This window comes from Nilaparvata lugens, chromosome 8 (assembly GCF_014356525.2).
Source record: "Nilaparvata lugens isolate BPH chromosome 8, ASM1435652v1, whole genome shotgun sequence".
NCBI lineage: Eukaryota > Metazoa > Arthropoda > Insecta > Hemiptera > Delphacidae > Nilaparvata > Nilaparvata lugens.
In genome coordinates, this window is record NC_052511.1 from 48,383,044 (window position 1) to 48,402,608 (window position 19,565).

A 19,565-nucleotide genomic window follows, 5' to 3' on the forward strand; every position below is an offset into this window, starting at 1 on the left:
TATCTATATTTATTGTTTATTTCTCTATCCTTATAGATTCTATTTGATTGAACATAACTTATCATACACATGATGAACATATGTATTTGTCAAGTTCCGTTCAATCTAATAGAATCTATAAGGATGGATAAATAAACATTTTGTTAATAACTTTGATGTAAACACAGCTTTACCGATCTGGTGCATTATTTAAAATTGTTAATAACAATCCATATACATGCATTAAATACACATACATGGTATTTCTTTATAAAATTCAACATACATAATATAGGCCTACATTCACACTTATTTCTCCATAGAATTTAACAAAATTTCATTCACCCATATTCATTGATAACATTCGACATTCATTCATTATTTACCCTACCTTTATTTGTGAGAATGAATGAAAAAACTAGAACTAAAGACTCTTGAACTAGAACTATCGAATGAAATGAAAATAGGTAACAAAAACATTAAACATTAGCCTACACACAAAAAACATTACAATTTCTTTCCTTGATTTTTTCCACTCAACAAACATTACAATTTCTTTCCTTGAATTTTTTCCACTCAACAAACATTACAATTTCTTTCCTTGAATTGTTTCCACTCAACAAACATTACAATTTCTTTCCTTGAATTTTTTCCACTCAACAAACATTACAATTTCTTTCCTTGAATTTTTTCCACTCAACAAACATTACAATTTCTTTCCTTGAATTTTTTCCACTCAACAAACATTACAATTTCTTTCCTTGAGTTTTTTACCACTCAACAAACATTACAATTTCTTCCCTTGATTTTTTCCACTCAACAAACATTACAATTCTTTCCTTGAATTTTCTTCCACTCACAAACATTACATTTCTTTCCTTGAGTTTTTTACCACTCAACAAACATTACAATTTCTTCCCTTGATTTTTTTCCACTCAACAAACATTACAATTTCTTTCCTTGAATTTTCTTCCACTCAACAAACATTACAATTTCTTTCCTTAAATTTTTTCCACTCAACAAACATTACAATTTCTTTCCTTGAATTTTTTCCACTCAACAAACATTACAATTTCTTCCCTTAAATGTTTTTCACTCAACAATCATTGTGAGGTGATCGGATATAGGTATAGTATGAAATTTTCATTTTCACAACAGTGTTAAATGTTTCTTCAAGTTCTGGACGCGTTTCAAGACACTTGGTCCCATCTTCAGCTAACAAGGACGTAGGCCCACTCTGACACTGTTTCAAAGATGTTTGGGTTGATGGGAAAACTCGATACCACCCTGGAATTGGTGGGAAAATTTATATTGAAACTGCATAAATTCCATCTTCGTTTCTAGCAGTTTCAATATGAAAATTTCGCCAGTAAAAAGTATATCATTGATAGATGACAGAACTCAATACCACTCTGGAATTGGTGGAAAATTTGTACTGGAACTGCATAAATTACATGTTCGTTTCAATATGAAAATTTTGCCAGTAAAAATTATATCATTGACTATCAGCTAAAGTAAAGCTGCGTTTACACCAAAGTTATTAACAAAATGTTGATAACTTAATCCTTATAGATTCAATTAGATTGAACGGAACTTGAGAAACACATATGTTCAGATAGTATGATCAGTAAGTTATTCACTTTCTCTCTCAGTTTATACTATTTATAATATGACCAGATAGTTATTCACTTTCTCTCTCAGTTCATTACAGATATAGTATGACCAGTAATTTATTCACTTTCTCTCTCATCAGTTTATGCCAGATAGTATGATCAGTAAGTTATTCACTCTCTCTCTCTCAGTTTATGCCAGGTAGTATGACCAGTAAGTTATTCACTTTCTCTCTCAGTGTACACCATATAGTATTACCAGTAAGTTATTTGCTTTCTCTCTCAGTTTATGCCAGATAGTATGATCCGTAAATTTATTTACTTTCTCTCTCAGTTTATACTATATAATATGACCAGAAAGTTATTCAGTTTCTCTCTCAGTTTATGCCAGAAAGTATGACCAGTAAGTTATTCACTTTCTCTCTCAGTTTATGCCAGATAGTATGACCAGTAAGTTATTCACTTTCACTCTCAGTTTATGCCAGATAGTATAATCAGTAAGTTTTTCACTTTCTCTCTCAGTTAATGCCAGGTAGTATGACCAGTAAGATATTCACTTTCTCTCTCAGTTTATGCCAAGTAGTATGACCAGTAGAGGACGTTGAAGAGAGCAAAGGCTAGTGGAAAACAGAGCCTCGAATATTCGTCTATCTGTCGTGCCATTATCATGTTTTTGTTTGTCACGTGACCTGACAAATCTCCGTGAGTTAGGATCACTTTCTTCACCTGCAACAGACAAACACAATTGATTAAATTCAATTATTGAAAACTAGCAGGTCAACCGTACTCTGAAAGAGTCTAATTGGGAACTTGGCCTACTGAAATCTTCAAGAATTCAAAATAGGCCTATAACCATCCTCAGTAAGATGACATGACATTCAGCTAATGACATATTATAGTTTGTTTCAATCACATTTCAATTATGGCCCTCGATTATGGGAGAACAGCGCCACTACAAATGAAGTGTTTTTGCCACACTGCACAGAAAGCAGCTGTTTTCCAGTCCCTACGTAGATCTGAAAGACATTGTTTGCAGACGACTCTCGTCTGACGTCAGAACAGGTTTCTTTCCGGCCTAGGCCGGAAAGAGTACCCTTTCCAGCCGCTAACATGGAACTAAGAAAAGTGATCAAAAAACTTTTTATTATTCAATAATTAAAACATTTATAATAATATCATTTTATTGTCATTTGAAAGAATAAAAAAGTATAAACTCAACGTTTAAACTGCTACATTTACATAGATGAAGTAGCTCAGATAGGCTACGGCACAATATGAAACAATGTCAGATAACATAAAACAGCATAAGATAACATAGAAAAGCTTTGCCATATCAAGACTACTTCACAATTAATTCATTATGTGGTAACAAATTCGATGCTGAGGTATTCCTCTAATTTATAGAACACCCTAGTTTTTAGTAGCTCCTTCACTTTGTTCTTGAACATATCTTTTGGAAGGTTTCTGATTACTGAGGGAAGTTTATTGAACAGTACCAACTGTTGATATTTATGGCTCTTGTAGGATTTGTGCAGTCTTATGGTGGGCTTTACTAAATCGAACTTTTTCCTGGTATCATGTTCATGAGATTCAGATTGTTTAATAAAGTATTTTTCATTCTCTTTTATGAAAACCACATTGCTGTAAATGTACATGTTAGCCAGGGTCATGATGCCCAAACTTTTAAAAGTTTCTCTGCACGATCCGTTGAATTTCAATGCCCCTATGCTTCGCAGAGCCTTCTTCTGTCATACAATAGTATATTTCGCACCTAGAGCAAAAAATGAGATTTCTCTGGCTCGAAATCGGTTTTCAAGTCTGAGGCCGTAGACCGTGGACTAGAAAAGATTGAGAGCCGGAAAAACATTTTGCCCGTGGTGCAAACGCTATTTTTCGTCACACAGAAAATAACAATAATATATATATATATATATATATATATATATATATATTTCCAAGGCAAACGCACACAGCAACAGACAGGTGGAAAATAAATCAAACGTCTTCATGCAGACGAAAAAAAGCAGACACATGGAGACGTTGCAACAATCGAACAGCTGGGCAGGGATTCTTCCTCCTTCTGTCTGCAGTCGTCTGCCTGTAGGGAATTCACGATAAAAAAGGCAGTGGAAGAATATATGAGAACAGCCTTTCAGGAGATACCTTTGGATTTTGTTGTCAGAATAGTTTAATTAATTCTATCAAAAGTAACCTATTCTATTTTATTCATTCTTCGATATATATGTGTATATCGTACTTGAAATATCTCACAACTGTAACAGCGGCGTACTTGTCTTGCTGTTTTGCGGCTATTTACCTTTGAAAATTGTTGTAAGGATAGTATAATATAATTCTACTAAAAGTAGCCTGTTCAATTTTATTCATTTTCTGATATAATTGAAATATCTCACAACTATAACAGCCACAGAATGTCTTGTTGTTTAGCGGCTAATCAACTTTGGATTTTATTGTAAGAATAGTATCATTCATCTATCACAAGTAGCCTATACTTCTGATACTGTAATAGGTGAGATATAGTGATACTTGTTAATAACTAAAACATCGGAATATTGTCTAACATAACGTATTTATTTCAAAAATTACATACAATGTTGCGACACCTATGTTGAAGATAACACACTGAAGATGACAACATAGGTGTCGAAAAATGTATGTAATTTTTTTAATAGGCCTACGTAATATATCCAACAATATTCTAGTGTTTTGAATGTAGCTTATTTTATTGGATTCATTCTTGAATATATATATTTTTGTTAAATCTTACAACGAATTTACTTTATATTTCTAAGACTTCATTTTGAAAATATTATGTTAGGATTTATTGTATTTGAAAGATATAATATCTTACAACAGTAACAGCAACTGCCTCCTCCGGTTGCTCGGTTGCCAATTGGGGAGCACCCTTAGTGATGACGTCACCATTTACTCCGTCAGGGATCAGAGTTTTGCGCAGAATCTCCGGAGACAGTTTGCGCCACATGTAGTTCACGAACGTGAACTCGAGCAACGCGCAGAACACGAACGCTGCAAGCCAAACAAACCAAATTCATTCAGGCGTTTACATTAGTCAAGTTCACTCGAATTCAAGTTCTGTAGTTCTGTATAGAGACGTTCACATTAGTCAAGTTACTCGAATTCAAGTTTTGTAGTTCTGTATTCATTCTAAAGAGGCGTTTACATTAGTCAAGATCACTTGAATTCAAGTTCGGTATGAATATAGTACTATAATAATGTCTTTACAACAGACAATCAACTATTTCAAATGATTCAACATACTTTTGTGCAACCGGCCATGAATGAGTTAGCTTGAATATTGAAAATCTGTTTGCAAAACTGGGAAACCATGGGCCATGAATGAGTTAGCTTGAATATTGAAAATCTGTTTGCAAAACTGGGAAACACATGGCAGCGAAATATTTATAATAGAATAAATTACTTTACTATATTTATTATAGTCTTTAAAATATAAAAGTGTTTTCTTTATATACCTGTGCAGGTTCCCATCCATACGTCAATGGCCTTCACATAACTCACTTGGGGCAGTCCACTCTGAATGCCTGCAAAAATAAAATAAAAGTTCTCATGAATCGGAATAGATTAAAACTTAAATATAAATTCAATGTCATACTCAATCAGTGTCCTTGATAGATGCATGCATCTGATAATACTATTATTGAGAGTGCAAGACTAAGGTGCAAAACTATTCTCATTCATAAATTAATGCTATAATTGATTGAAGGATTGACCAGAGCTCTGTGAGGACACAGCCAGGAGTGTGGTGACTCCGAGGGTGGTGCGCCCTGGCACAGAGTCCACATCCATCCAGAAGGAGACCCAGGAAATGACCACTATCAGGATGGTCGGCAGGTAGCTCTGCACCAGGTGGAAGCCCACTGACCGCGACAGGTAGAATTCCGCCACCAAACAGCTGTAGTTACCTGACAAAACAACAGAAATTAGGAAATAAACTGTAGAAAATAGTCTCAACAAAATTAGAAGATAGTCTCAAAACAGTCACACGAATATATCTGTAGTTAGGCACTACCTTAGGCAGCTGCCTAAAAAAACAACAAATAAACAAGTCATTCTATTCTATTCTGCCTAACTCACTACCTCCGTAAACAAAGCCGTAGTGCATTCGTGTGACGTCAGCACTTGTAGGGCTCCTACACCTACAGAAACACTAGCTGATATAGATCATCTGAAATCAAAGAATTTTTATTTTAAGAGTAGTGAGTTAGGCAGAATAAAATAGAATGACTTGTTTACTTAATGTTTTTCTAGGCAGCTGAGAAATCAAGGGTATCATCAAGAGTAAACCGTCAAAAATAGTCTGAAAACAATAGAAGATGGTCTCAAAACAGTCACACAAATATATCTGTAGTTAGGCCGCTGTAGTTACCTGGGAGAACAAGGAAATTATCAAGAGTTAACCGTCAAAAATAGTCTCGAAACAGAAAAAGATAGTCTCAAAACAGTCACACAAATATATCTGTAGTTAGGCAGCTGTAGTTACCTGGGAGAACAAGGGAATTATCAAGAGTAAACCGTCAAAAATAGTCTCGAAACAGAAGAAGATAGTCTCAAAACAGTCACACAAATATATCTGTAGCTAGACAGCTGTAGTCATTTGTGAAAAAAGTGAAATACTGTAATCATAAACAGTGGAATATGATTTAGAAATAGTCAAGTATATAGTCTCAAAACAGTCCAACAAACACAGCTGTAGTTACCATCAGGAAATTATGAGATAAACAGTCAAAAAAAGTTCAATCTAATCTATTATTATGATTGTTCTCTTAGGCTAGGCACAAACCAGTTAGTCAAGACAAGATAAGACATGATCAGACACGTTTAGTCACAATACTTCTTGATGCTTATGACGCAACTCACACTGATTAGTCATTGCAATTAGACATGTCTTCATAAGCAACTATGTGAAGTATTGTGACTAAACGTGACTGAACATGACTAGTCTTGTCTTGACCAACCATTATGATCCACAGATTGACTCAGATAGAACTCCGTCATCAAGTCAACAATAAATTACTTTAGTCTCCTGCAAGTAAATAGACCTTGAAACTTATTGGAATAGAGGCCTAATCTGGAAATAGAAATAACTTTTTGTGTAGTTGAGAATTGGATATTGTGGTGATTAAGTTGTTCATATTAAATAAAAAGACTAAGAAATTGTCAAAAACCAGAGATTTATTGATAGAAAGACCGGTTTCGGTTGTTGCACCATTGTCAATCTCTGATAAACTAATTCAACGCATGACAATGATGTAACACCACCCGAGCTTTCTAACTATTAACAATAAATGTTTTTGTCAATTTCTTAGTCTTTTTATTCAATTTATTCAAATAGAAATAAAATTGAAATAAGTTCGTTTATCATTTTGTTGTGCCTTGGATAAATGAATGACTGAAACAATCAGTTATGCAGTTCATCAGTAGAGTGGAAAATTGATAAAGTATTCATCACTTTTGATATTCTCAAGCTTTCATCACTAATATCAGAGAATAGTCATTGGATTCTATCCTATCAATGATAATCATACTTTTGAAGGGCTTGAGAGCCTTTTTTCCACATAGTTTGAAAATTATCAAAGTATTCGAGCATGGCCTATTCGAAATGGTTTATTATTGGCTTAGTTTCATACATAATTCTCTCCATGTATGTATTTATGTAAATAAATAAATAAATAAATAATGTATGAAAATTGGACTGTAGTTTAGAAATTTGAGAAGGGACAGTTTTGGGCACAAGCCTTTCATGCCTTCTCTTATAATTGTAGATGACTGAATAAATAAATAAATGATATGTGAATATGATACTGGATGATATCTTTTAAATATGAATATCGGGGACCGAGCTTCGCTCTGGAGTACAAAAGCATAAAAAAGCTATTACGAGAGAAGATATTATAATAACATTCATACAGAAATGTTCTATCTAATCACAGTAAATTGAGATTGATTCCCAGAGGAATGAAAAAATTTCCCTCACAAAGGCCCGGTTGCACAAAAGCCGGTTAAATTTTAATCCTGATTAACTTCACGTGAACCAAATCAGAGGAGACCATTTCAAAAAGATGGATATACTGGAATTACACAGGATTGAGAAAAACCCGGCTTTTTGCACTGAGTACCTGATTGAATGATTACTAAAGTTCAACAGCTGAGTCATAATTTTGACATAGTCCCACACACATGAACTCGCTCACTCACTTCCATCACCAACAGACGACGAAAAATTATTATCAGCTTTTTTCCAAGGATGAGTAATAATTATCCTTTTAATGTCCTTCAGCGAGTTTTCCCAGGGATGAGACCTAATGCAATCAAATCTTTATATTATAAACCCAGTATGTTCTGAATTTCGTGAGAATCATTAGAGCCGTTTTCGAGATCTGGTGAAATACAAACATATAAATATCTAAACATATAGACATATAAACAGAAGTTGCTCGTTTAATAGTAAAGGATAATAATTGTACATTACTGAATAAATAAATAATTTGTGAATATGATACTGGAAGATATCTTCGAAATATAATTTGAAGGTTCATAAGAATGTGAATTCGATATTTTGATCTCTTGAAGGCTTACCAATTTGAAAAGATTCTTGGCATTCTGATGGTACAATGTCGACGATCTCGAATTGAGGCATCTTCAATCCTTTTCCCATTATCACGGGGTTCATAGTTTTCCATTCCAGGCGGAGCTCTTCTATTGTTTTTGAAACTGAAATATGAATGACAAATAATTTGAAATATTACTTATTTAGTGTGAACTGTGCAGAGAGAATTTCTGTTTACCAACTAATATAATTAATTTACAGTCGAAGTAGACTAGATGAGATACCTCTCAACAATCAAAATAGAGTATGAAATTACAGAACCCAATAAATTACAGAACCCAATAAATTACAATCCGTTGATGAGAGCTAACAATTGTGGAGATATTAACGTGCCCGTGTTATCGGTTGGGCACGTTAAACTGTCGACCTCGGCTGAAGTATGACAGTCGTAAGACCCATTGACGGCTTTAATTATATATTCAGGCGGTGGGACCTTCCCGCAAGGGATTCCCCACCAACAAAAGCCATACGAATTTACTTAACTGAGGAGAAATGAATGAAATATTGTCAGTTCTCCATAATTCATCTGAGACAAAAACTAGGAAAGATCACTGATCATGGTGATTTCAATGCAATGAAACTTTAGTTTGGCTCAAATAGATTATGAAGATCTGACAATACTTTTCCTTTTCTCCTTGATATCGGGATATTCCACAACATATCGTCATAGAGAAAAAATTGCCTAAAAGTAGATATCCCATGGCGTTTATGTCGCAACTTTTACCGTTAACTCAAGCCGATTACTGTCGATTATTGTCGATTTTTACTGTTTTGTTGGGGTGAGAGTGTGTGAACGACACAATATGAGAGACTACCAGAGTCACACAGCTTCACGGGAAAGAACTACGTGGACTATCGGCTTGAAATAGCAGTAAAAGTTGCGACATAAACGCCCTGTACCATGGGATATCTACTTATGCTATTGTTCATCTATGATATTGTTCATAGTGTACATTTCATTTAAAGCGAACAATCATAGCAATAGAAAATACAATTTATTTCATCAATGAATAATTGATTCTGTCCACGGTTTGAGGTGAATTTCCTGAAAGTCATTGAATAAAGTATGATTTGAGTTAATAAAAACAATATAACAAATTGTAGTACCCTTTATTGAAAACGTTGAAATATTTTAACGACTAGTTTCTACCATGGGTAACTTCAAGTTAAAATTACCTATGACCTACAGTCGAAACTAGTCGTTGATATATTTTAATGTTTTTTATAAAGGGTACCACAATTTGTTATATTGTTTTATTAATTTGGATAGAGTAGCTCATATAAGTGAAGTGATTTCTTGTTTTGAGTCTATAGTCAATTACCTAAAAAATTGCCACTCATACTGAAGTTATTAGACATGGCTGGAAATACGTCAATCGGACATAATTTTGAGTTGAATCTACAGCTTTATATTGATTTTCATTTATAATACTTAATTTTGAAATGGTTTTAGTTCGTATAAGTACAGTAATTATATTACTTTTAATATTATTTTCTACAGTACTTACAACTAGCCACTTCCATGGTGCAAATCTGGTTATCCAGTGGGAACTTTGACAGATCCATCATGCATGAGAATGTTAGTTTCAGTCTGCAAAAGAAATGGTATTGAAATATATCAGGATGAATATAATCAGGATGACTTAACAAGAATAACGACTTTTCAGGTCAACTAATTGAATTTTTGAACTATTATTAAGTCTTTAAATAAATTAATATGATTTTATTGTCGTTAAATTCTTAGAACAATAAAGTCAAATATTAAATACAGTACGACAAAAGATAAAATTACGTTTCACATCAACTGTACACACAATCTTTGGTCTTGAGATGGGAGGGACTTGTTTGTCTTAAGATTCTACTTTATATGCACTAAGCAAGATGAACAGCAAGCATTATTCCTGTTCTCTGCTCATTAAAATCTCAAGAATGGAAACAGATATTGACTTGGAAATTCGCATGGTTCTTCTTCATAGTTTTTCTAAAGATGGACACTTTTCAATAATAAGTTTTCCTTCTAGTTTTTCTTATTTTGGGAATTAAGCATGATGTTAGAGAAGAAAGATCTGAATTCAACACAATAAATATTTAACAAATAACAGTAAAATACTAGTAGTTGTGTGAACAGTAGACCTCGCGCTCAGTAAGTTACATTGACCTGTTGTTATGTTTTCTCAAACATTAATGAATAATTTATCAAGTTTAAATGTCTAGAAAAAAACCTAAAGAAACATAGAGCTTTCTGTCTTATCGTACCGTGACGTGTCGTCCCGGAATGTGAGTGTGAGCGCTGTTATCAGGTCTGGCTGGAACTGTCTACAACAGTCCAACAACAGAACAATTCTCAAGATGTTCGATGTTTTTGAACGTGTAGTATTATAGTCAACTGTCTACTAACGTTGATGGAAAGATACATTTTCAAGATGTTCGATGTTTTTGAACGGGTAGTATTATAGTCCACTAGACAGCTGATTTATGATGAATAATTCTATAGTCTGATCTTCACGGTAATATGGGCGTATGAAGGAGGCTCCTTTTTCCTTTCATATTATCCTTGAAATGCAAAATTTACAAAAACCTTGTATATACGTCGACGCGCAATTTAAAGAGGAACATACCTGTAAAATTTCATGAAAATCTATTACCGCTTTTCGCCGTAAATGCGCAACATATAAACATTTAAACATTAAGAGAAATGCCAAACCGTCGACTTGAATCTTAGACGTCACTTCGCTCGGTCAACAAGGGAGTCAATTATTTATTCATTGAATCATTCAGGCAACCATTTGTGATGGTGACGCAATGACATACCTGAGCATGTAGAGTATCTCTCCGTCAGGATTGATCCTGATTAGTACATTTGGCTCAGTGACGAACTGGAACTCGGCATGCTTTGCGTTGGGGAAATAGAGCTCTGGCTTCCAGATGGCCTTGACCAGATTGAGTCATTCTAACTATCTTATTTGGGACGGTGACGTAATGACATACCTGAGCATGTAGAGTATCACTCCGTCAGGGTTGATCCTGATTAGCACATTTGGCACAGTGACAAACTGAACCCAGCGTGTTTGGCGTTGGGGAAGTTGACCACCGGCTTCCAGATAGCCATGACCAGATTGGATCATTCTAACTAGCACATTTGGGACGGTGACGTAATAACATACCTGAGCATGTAGAGTATCTCTCCATCAGGGTTGATTCTGATTAGCACATTTGGCACAGTGACGAACTGGAACTCGGCATGCTTTGCGTTGGGGAAGTAGACCTCTGGCTTCCAGATGGCCTTGACCAGGTTGGGGTCATTCAGGTCGAGGACTTCTGTAATGTCAGCGTGTTTTAGTCGCTCGTCCTGCCATTTCTGACGCAGATATAGGTCCACCTCATAGTCCTGAAACACAAGAAAAACGGAAAAGTTGTTAGTAAATTATCATGAATAGATGATTATTATAATAAAAATAGCAACAATTTTTCATTGAAATTATAATACAATCAGTTTCAACACATTCACTTCCATAATCAACATTACAGCTGACATATTGGAAAGAAACAGGAGATTGATTGACCATTGAAGATTGAAGATTCATTCCTCTGGAGGAAGGAAGAACAAAAATTCTAGATCACTGGGTAATATTTGAGTGTAGCATTTGTGTTCATCTAGTTTTTCAACCGTCGAAAATTAAAATTCTTAGTGCCGGTTGCACAACAGATGATTAAATTTTAACCGTGATTAGTTCCACGAGAACCAATCAGAGAAGCCGTCTTTTCAAAAACGCCTTCTCTGATTAGTTCTCGTGAAATTAATCACGGTTAAAATTTAACCGGCGGTTGTGCAACCGGGACTTAATCTTTGTTGTTTTCAAGTAAAGATGGACTAAATTCCAAAAAAAAATGGAATCATAACCCTATTTCGATATTTCAAAATTCAATCTAAATTTGGGAGAGAAATAGTACAAGGAGAATCCTCAGTTTATCTCTTTCGGTTAGTACTCTCTTGTGGAATAATAGATGAAAATGAAGTTGATGATTAATGAAAATGAAATATATCAACTGATGTTTAATTATTACTTCAAGATAGAACCAAATAAACTGTATTGTACTTGCTGTATTTATTACTTTCCTTGCCCTATTACCATAGGTAAGGAAAGTATTGCTTTCCGAAAAAAATTAAGGTACCCCAATTTCAGATTTCTATACGTTCAAGGTCCCCACCTGAGTCCAAAAAAGTGGTTTTTGGGTATTGGTCTGTATGTGTGTGTGTGTGTGTGTGTTTGTGTATGAGTGTATGGCGTCTGTGTACACGATATCTCATCGACCAATTAACGGAATGACTTGAAATTGGAACTTAAGGTCCTTCCTCTATAAGGATCCGACACGAACATTTCGATCAAATGCAATTCAAGATGGGCAGCTGAATGGCGAAAATGTTGTCAAAACAGGGTTTTTCGCGAATTTTCTCAAAACGGCTCCAACGATTTCGATTAAATTTTTACCAAAAATAGTAATTGATAAGCTCTATCAACTACCATAAGTCTAATATCTGTAAAAATTTTAGGAGCTCCGCCCCATCTATGCAAAGTTCGATTTTAGATTCCCAATTATCAGGCTTCAGAGTGGAAAAGATTAAGCATGAAAATCTCTACAATTAATGTTCAGTAACATTTTCACCTAAGATTGAAAATAAGCACGAAATTCTAGAAAATGTTATTATTTCAATTGCAAACTGTTGGCAACTGTTGATTCTATTAATTGATTCACTATGGAGAGATAGCAGACCTCGTATGTCCTCCAGCGTTATTTTCCTGTCACCAGCGTCTCAGATCTTTGTTTATAAGTAGACTTGAGATGCGCGTGCACACTAGCGTCAGGTGATCAATTTTCATAACGGCAAGGAAAGTTGTGTGAGTGCGCCACACCTGATTTTTTATTAATTTACTGTAATGTGATAAATGATAAATTTTATCACATTGTGTACAAATACTTAACCTGAGGAAAGGCACAACAGGTTAATGCCCAAAACTGACCCATTTCCAATGTATACTATACTGTCCAAATCAAAATGTTGGTTATGTCACTTTCACTTTTCAAAATACAATTTACGCTCTTTAATACTTAGATAAACGAGCTAATTTGAATCAAATAGATACTATTGTACTAAAGATACTAATATTGTTATGGTAGTTGAAATCTACTTTCTCCTAAGGTTTTTATTACCATTTCAAGCTTTCATTCGTCGGTTACAGTATATCAGTCTCTGGTATTGTCCAATAGTGTTTCATGGCTGTAGTTTGAATACTCCGCCCTCTGTGGGCGTGTCCTGTCTCGGCCAATGACAGGCTTCGATTTTGATTGATTGCCAGTAGATAGAGAGAGAGAGAGAGAATGAGAGACAAAGAGTGAGCTACAGAATGAGACAGAGAATGAGAAAGAGAGATAGAATAAGAGACAGAGAGTGAGCTTCACATAGAGAGAAAGAGAATGGGAGAGAATGTGTGAGCTATAGAGAGAGAATGAGAGAGCGTGGGTTACAGTGAGAGAGAGAGAGTGAGAGAGAGAGAGAGAGCGAGTTACAGAGAGAGAGCGAGTTACAGAGAGAGAAAGCTACAAAGAGTGACCTACAGAGAGAGAGAATGAGAGACAGAGAGTTAGCTTCAGAGAATGGGAGAGTGCGGGTTACAGAGAGAGAGAGAGAGAGAGAGAGAGAGAGAGAGAGAGAGAGAGAGAGAGAGAGAGAGAGTGAGAGAGAGCCAGTTGCACAAAAGCCGGTCAACTCTCAACCGTGATTAATTCCACGAGAACCAATCAGAGAAGTTGTTTTTTTCAAAAACTCCCATTCTAAATGGTTCTCGTAAAGTTGATCACGGTTAAAACTTAACCGGCTCTGGGTCAACCGGGCCAGAGAGTAACAGAGAGAGAAAAAGAGCGCGAGTGAGTCACAGAGAGAGTGAGAGAGGGTGAGATTGGCCCATATGAATAAAACCAGAGCAAATGCTCATGAACAAGAGCATGGAGCATAAGGTTTTGCTTATGAGCAAAAGGTAGAAGCAAAAGCATTTGCTCATTTCTATATGAATAAGCTTTACCTTATACTCTTACCTTATGCTCCTGAACTCTGGAGCAAATGCTCACGTATTTTAGAGATTTTTCATCAGCTGATTAGTTTTGTAGCCTTAGTTGTTTTATAGCTCACGGAAGCGCTAAATATGCAAGTAGGGTGCACCGCTTTTGTTTGCGTCGTCTGCTTTGTTTCTATTTATGAATTGGGTTTTAGGTAGTTGAGTTTAGAATTTTGAAATATAGCGTGAAAAAATGTCATCTCTATAATAATCTTCAGCATATTCTTATAATATAAATAGCCTTCTTATAACCATCCACACTCTCATCTTCTTTAATGCCTATCTCCTATTTTGTGATGGCTATCTTTATAACAGGTAAGCTATCTTTTGTATTTCTTCTTTTGTAGGGATAATGGTGATTTTATATCATGGTTGAATCTGAAAAGAGTTTTATAGTTCTCAACTATTGGTTGTGATCGTATCTGGTATAGTTTCCTCCTCCTCATATGAATTAGTTGAGCCATTTTACTATGAGAAAAAGGTGATAAGCTGCTCTAGACTAGACTCACCTTTTTTGAAGCATTTGCTTCAAAAGTTGAGCAAATATCTTAGTTTATTCATACAATTTTGAGCAAAAGCTTTTACTTTTGAGCAAATGCTCAAACTATTTTTTTGATGAGCATGAGCAAAAGGTTTTGCTCACGCGTTTATTCATAGAAAATGAAGCAAATGCTCCATATTTTAGAAGTATAAGCAAATGCTCAACTTTATTCATATGGCCAAATGATACAGAGAGTGAGAAGAGAGAATGATTGAATTAATGTAAAAGCAAGTAGAGCTCGTACAAAATGACATCATTTACATAACATCTAAATGAAATCCCCCAATTGTTAATGTAACTACTAAACAAGTCTCTCAAATTGCTGTTTGTTATTTCATCCACTAGTTAGATTCACTCCAATTTGTCAGCATTGGTTGTATGGGTAGCATTGATGTTATTCAAGAGAGATGCTGACAGTTTTGAGTAGATCTCACTGTATCACAGAACATGAATTTCAAATGAATGAAATTCATTTAAAATTACATTTAAATTCCACTCATTACATTTAAATTCCACATTTAAATTTACATTTAAATTCCACTGTTACACAGTGGAACATTGAAATGTTCCACTGTTTACATTTAAATTTACAATTAAATTGTTTACAATTAAATTCCACTCATTTCTATTAGCTGTAACCTGGCTATATTATTCAAATGGTTTCGTGGACTACCGATTTTTACTTTCCTTGCCCTATTACCATAGGTAAGGAAAGTATTGCTTTCCGAAAAAAATTAAGGTACCCCAATTTCTAAATTTCTATACGTTCCAAGGTCCCCTGAGTCCAAAAAAGTGGTTTTGGGTATTGGTCTGTATGTGTGTGTGTGTGTGTGTGTGTGTGTGTGTGTGTGTGTGGTGTGTGTGTGTGTGTGTGTGTGTGTGTGAGTGTGTGTGTGTGTGTGTGTGTGGTGTGTGTGTGTGTGTGTGTGTGTGTGTGTGTGTATGAGTGTATGTGCGTCTGTGTACACGATATCTCATCTCCCGATTAACTGAATGACTTGAAATTTGGAACTCAAGGTCCTTTCACTATAAGGATCCGAAACGAACAATTTCGATCAAATGCAATTCAAGATGGCGGCTAAAATGGCGAAAATGTTGTCAAAAACAGGGTTTTTCGTGATTTTCTCGAAAACGGCTCCAACGATTTTGATCAAATTCATACCTAAAATAGTCATCGATAAGCTCTATCAACTGCCACAAGTCTGATATCTGTAAAAATTTCCAATGATAGCAGATAGATTCCCAATTATCAGGCTTCAGATACAATTGAAACAAAAAAAAATCAAGTGGAGTAGATTGAGCATGAAAATCTCTTCAATTAATGTCCAGTAACATTTTCAACTAAAATTGAAAATAAGCTTTAAATTCGAGAAAATGTGATTACTCAATTGCAAATTATTGTTGATTCTATTAAATCATTCACTATGAAGAGATAGTAGACCTCATGTGTGTCTCCAGCGTTATTGCCCTGTCACCAGCTGGCTCAAATCTTTGAATAGTAGACTTGAGATGCGCGGGAACACTAGCGTCAGGTGATCAATTTTCATAACGGCAAGGAAAGTTGTGTGAGTGCGCCACACCAGATTCTTTCAAATATATTGTATAGTGAGGTCCACATTATAATGGTAGTGTTTGATTAGCAATAGTATTGCTATCCTTGTCCATCATTCAACAATGGCTTTGTTGCAACAAAAACAATTTTTGTTTCTCTGTAGCTCACTCTCGGTCTCTTATTCCCTCTCATTCTTTCTATCTGGAGCTCACTATCTGTCTCTCATTCACCCTCTCTCTCTCTTTCTCTCACCCTCTCTCTCTATAGTTCACTTTTTCCGTAACTCACTATCTCTCTTTCTCTCTCTCACTCACTGTCTCACATTCTCCTCTCGCTTCTTTGCTCTCAGTTTAACATCAGTATTCCCTCTCTCTATCGTTTCTTTTTCCTCTCTCTCAGAAACACCACTTTTTCCAAAATGATTCAACCAAATCACGTTTCTACAACACTTTATGTTCTACTTTATATCATGCATAACATTGCCTGCCCATTATATTGGTGTTTTCTCATGAGGGTTGTTTCTCTGGACCACCCTTGAAATTACTTCCTCAAAATTATAAATCTCACTTCCCTCTTCTGCAGACAAAGAGCTCTAAACTTCCACGTTTTTGACCCAAATTTTAAAATGATTCGCTCTTTCTACTGAGATTTGAACATTACATTGGGGAGTCCGATCTCACAAACCTGCATCACTATAGAAATCAATCTGAAAAATCTGGTGTGGCGCACTCACACAACTTTCCTTGCCGTTATGGAAATTGATCACCTGACGCTAGTGTTCCCGCGCATCTCAAGTCTACTTTTCTAAGATCTGAGCCAGCTGGTGACAGGACAATAGCGCTGCAGACACACGAAGTCTGCTATCTCTTCATAGTGAATGATTTAATAGAATCAACAGTAGTTGCCAACAGTTTGCAATTGAATAATCACATTTTCTGGAATTTTGAGCTTATTTTAAATTTTAGGTGAAAATGCTACTAAACATTAAATGTAGAGATTTTCATGCTCAATCTTTTCTACTCGATTTTTTTTTGTTTTAATCGTATCTTTTCAACTCAAAATTTTTTGGTTATATTGTATCTGAAACCTGATAATTGGGAATCTAAAATAAAACTTTGCATAGATGGGGCGGAGCTCCTGTTATTTTTACAGGTATGAGACCTTTCCAATTACTATTTTAGGCACAAATGTGATCGAAATCGTTGGAGCCGTTTTCGAGAAAATCGCGAAAAACCCTGTTTTTGACAACATTTTCACCCTTTTAGCCGCCATCTTGAATTGCATTTGATCGAAATTGTTCGTGTCGTATCCTCATAGTGTAAGGACCTTAAGTTCCAAATTTCAAGTCATTCCGTTAATTGGGAGATGAGATATCGAGTACATACATCATACACATCTTATACACACACACACCACACACACACACACACACACACACAACACACACACACAACACACACATACACCATACCACACACAACACACCACACCAACACACCACACACACACACCACACCACACACACACACCACACACACACACACACACACACAACACACACAACCACACACACACACACACACACACACACACACCACACACACACACACACCACACACAACACACACACACACACACACACACACACACACACACCACACACACACCACACACACACACACACACACACCACACACACACACACCACACACACACACACACACACACACACACACACACACACACACAACACAACACACACACACACACACACACACACACACACACACACACACACACACCACACACACACACACACACACACACACACACACACACACCACACACACACACACACACACCACACACACACACCACACACACACACATACACCACACACACACACAACACACACCACACACACACACACACACACACCACACACACACACACACACAACCACACACACACACACACACACCACACACACACCACACACACACAAACACACACACACACACACACACAACACACCACACACACACACACACCACCACCACACACACACCACCACACACACACACACACACACACACACACACACACACACACACACACACACACACACACATACAGGCCAATACCCAAAGCCACTTTTTTGGACTCAGGGGACCTTCAAACGTATAGAAATTTTGAAATTGGGGTACCTCAATTTTTTCGGCAATACTTTTCTTACCTATGGTAGACCTAATAGGGCAAGGAAAGTGAAAACAAAACATTTTTACGATTGCACAACTGGGGAATGACGCAAATCTATCAGGCTGTGGAACCTGGTAGAACAGTTCTAGTAGGGTCTACGTTCTAATAGTAGTAAAGAAAAATAGGAGAACAGCCGATTCTGTGCCTAGCCACTGCCTTCTATATAGGATGGCTGATACCGGTATATCAGATGTAATATCAACTGTTCATTCTTGTTACAAATAATCAATTATTCCCCAGTGCTAAGAAGATGAATTTTAATGATCGATTTCCAATATTTTGTTAATCACTTTTATATCTACATTGTTGTAGAACGATCTGGCAACTTTGCAGAGCTGGAGAACGATAGCGCTATCTGCTTAGTCGAATGATAGACAAGGATAGCAACACCAATGTTTTTCAAATACTGCCATTATAACGTGGACCTCATTGAAGTTTACTAGAACCTACCAGGTCAACCGGGTTTTATATTTATTCCACATTTATTGCCCAAGATTAATCATAATATAATAAAGGAAAGAACTAACTTATACATGTACGGGATAGGAAATACACGAATGACGCATCATCACGTCTCAACTACTCAACTGATTAACTTGAAATTTTGCATATAGATTCCTAATTCATCAAGGATTGTTATAGGCCTATCTCAAGTTCTTAATTCAAAATTTCAGGAGGTCAAGTTTTCAGTTTGTCATGTTTTTGAATAGTCTCTTGCGGAGCACAGGCTACTTGCTACTTATAAATGAAACTGACATTATATCAATTGCCAATAATTAATTTATTATAAATAAAACTTGAAACCTGTTTGAAATACAATTTCATCCGTTTCTACAACAAAAACTG

At 35.8% G+C, this 19,565-nt stretch overlaps 1 protein-coding gene across 1 annotated transcript; it reads right to left on the bottom strand.

Moving 5' to 3' along the window:
• Positions 1-877: 877 nt before the first annotated feature.
• Positions 878-17,149, bottom strand: LOC120352864 (glycine receptor subunit alpha-2-like). Its single transcript, XM_039435174.1, has 8 exons — positions 17,144-17,149; positions 11,418-11,641; positions 9,762-9,844; positions 8,223-8,357; positions 5,357-5,548; positions 5,099-5,167; positions 4,459-4,634; positions 878-2,315 (listed from the first exon to the last, which is right to left on the bottom strand). The coding sequence occupies exons 1-8, from the start codon at positions 17,147-17,149 to the stop codon at positions 2,160-2,162; spliced, it is 1,041 nt and encodes a 346-aa protein (XP_039291108.1). The 3' UTR covers positions 878-2,159.
• Positions 17,150-19,565: the final 2,416 nt, after the last annotated feature.

Bases quoted from the DNA above. Each gene is read 5' to 3' on its own strand.
- LOC120352864 (XM_039435174.1), bottom strand. The intron at 5,549-8,222 runs GTAAGCCTTCAA...TTGTTTTGTCAG, and splicing joins CCAAGAATCTTTTCAAATTG to GTAACTACAGCTGTTTGGTG. The intron at 2,316-4,458 runs GTAAGATATTAT...TGTCTGTTGCAG, and splicing joins AGGCAGTTGCTGTTACTGTT to GTGAAGAAAGTGATCCTAAC.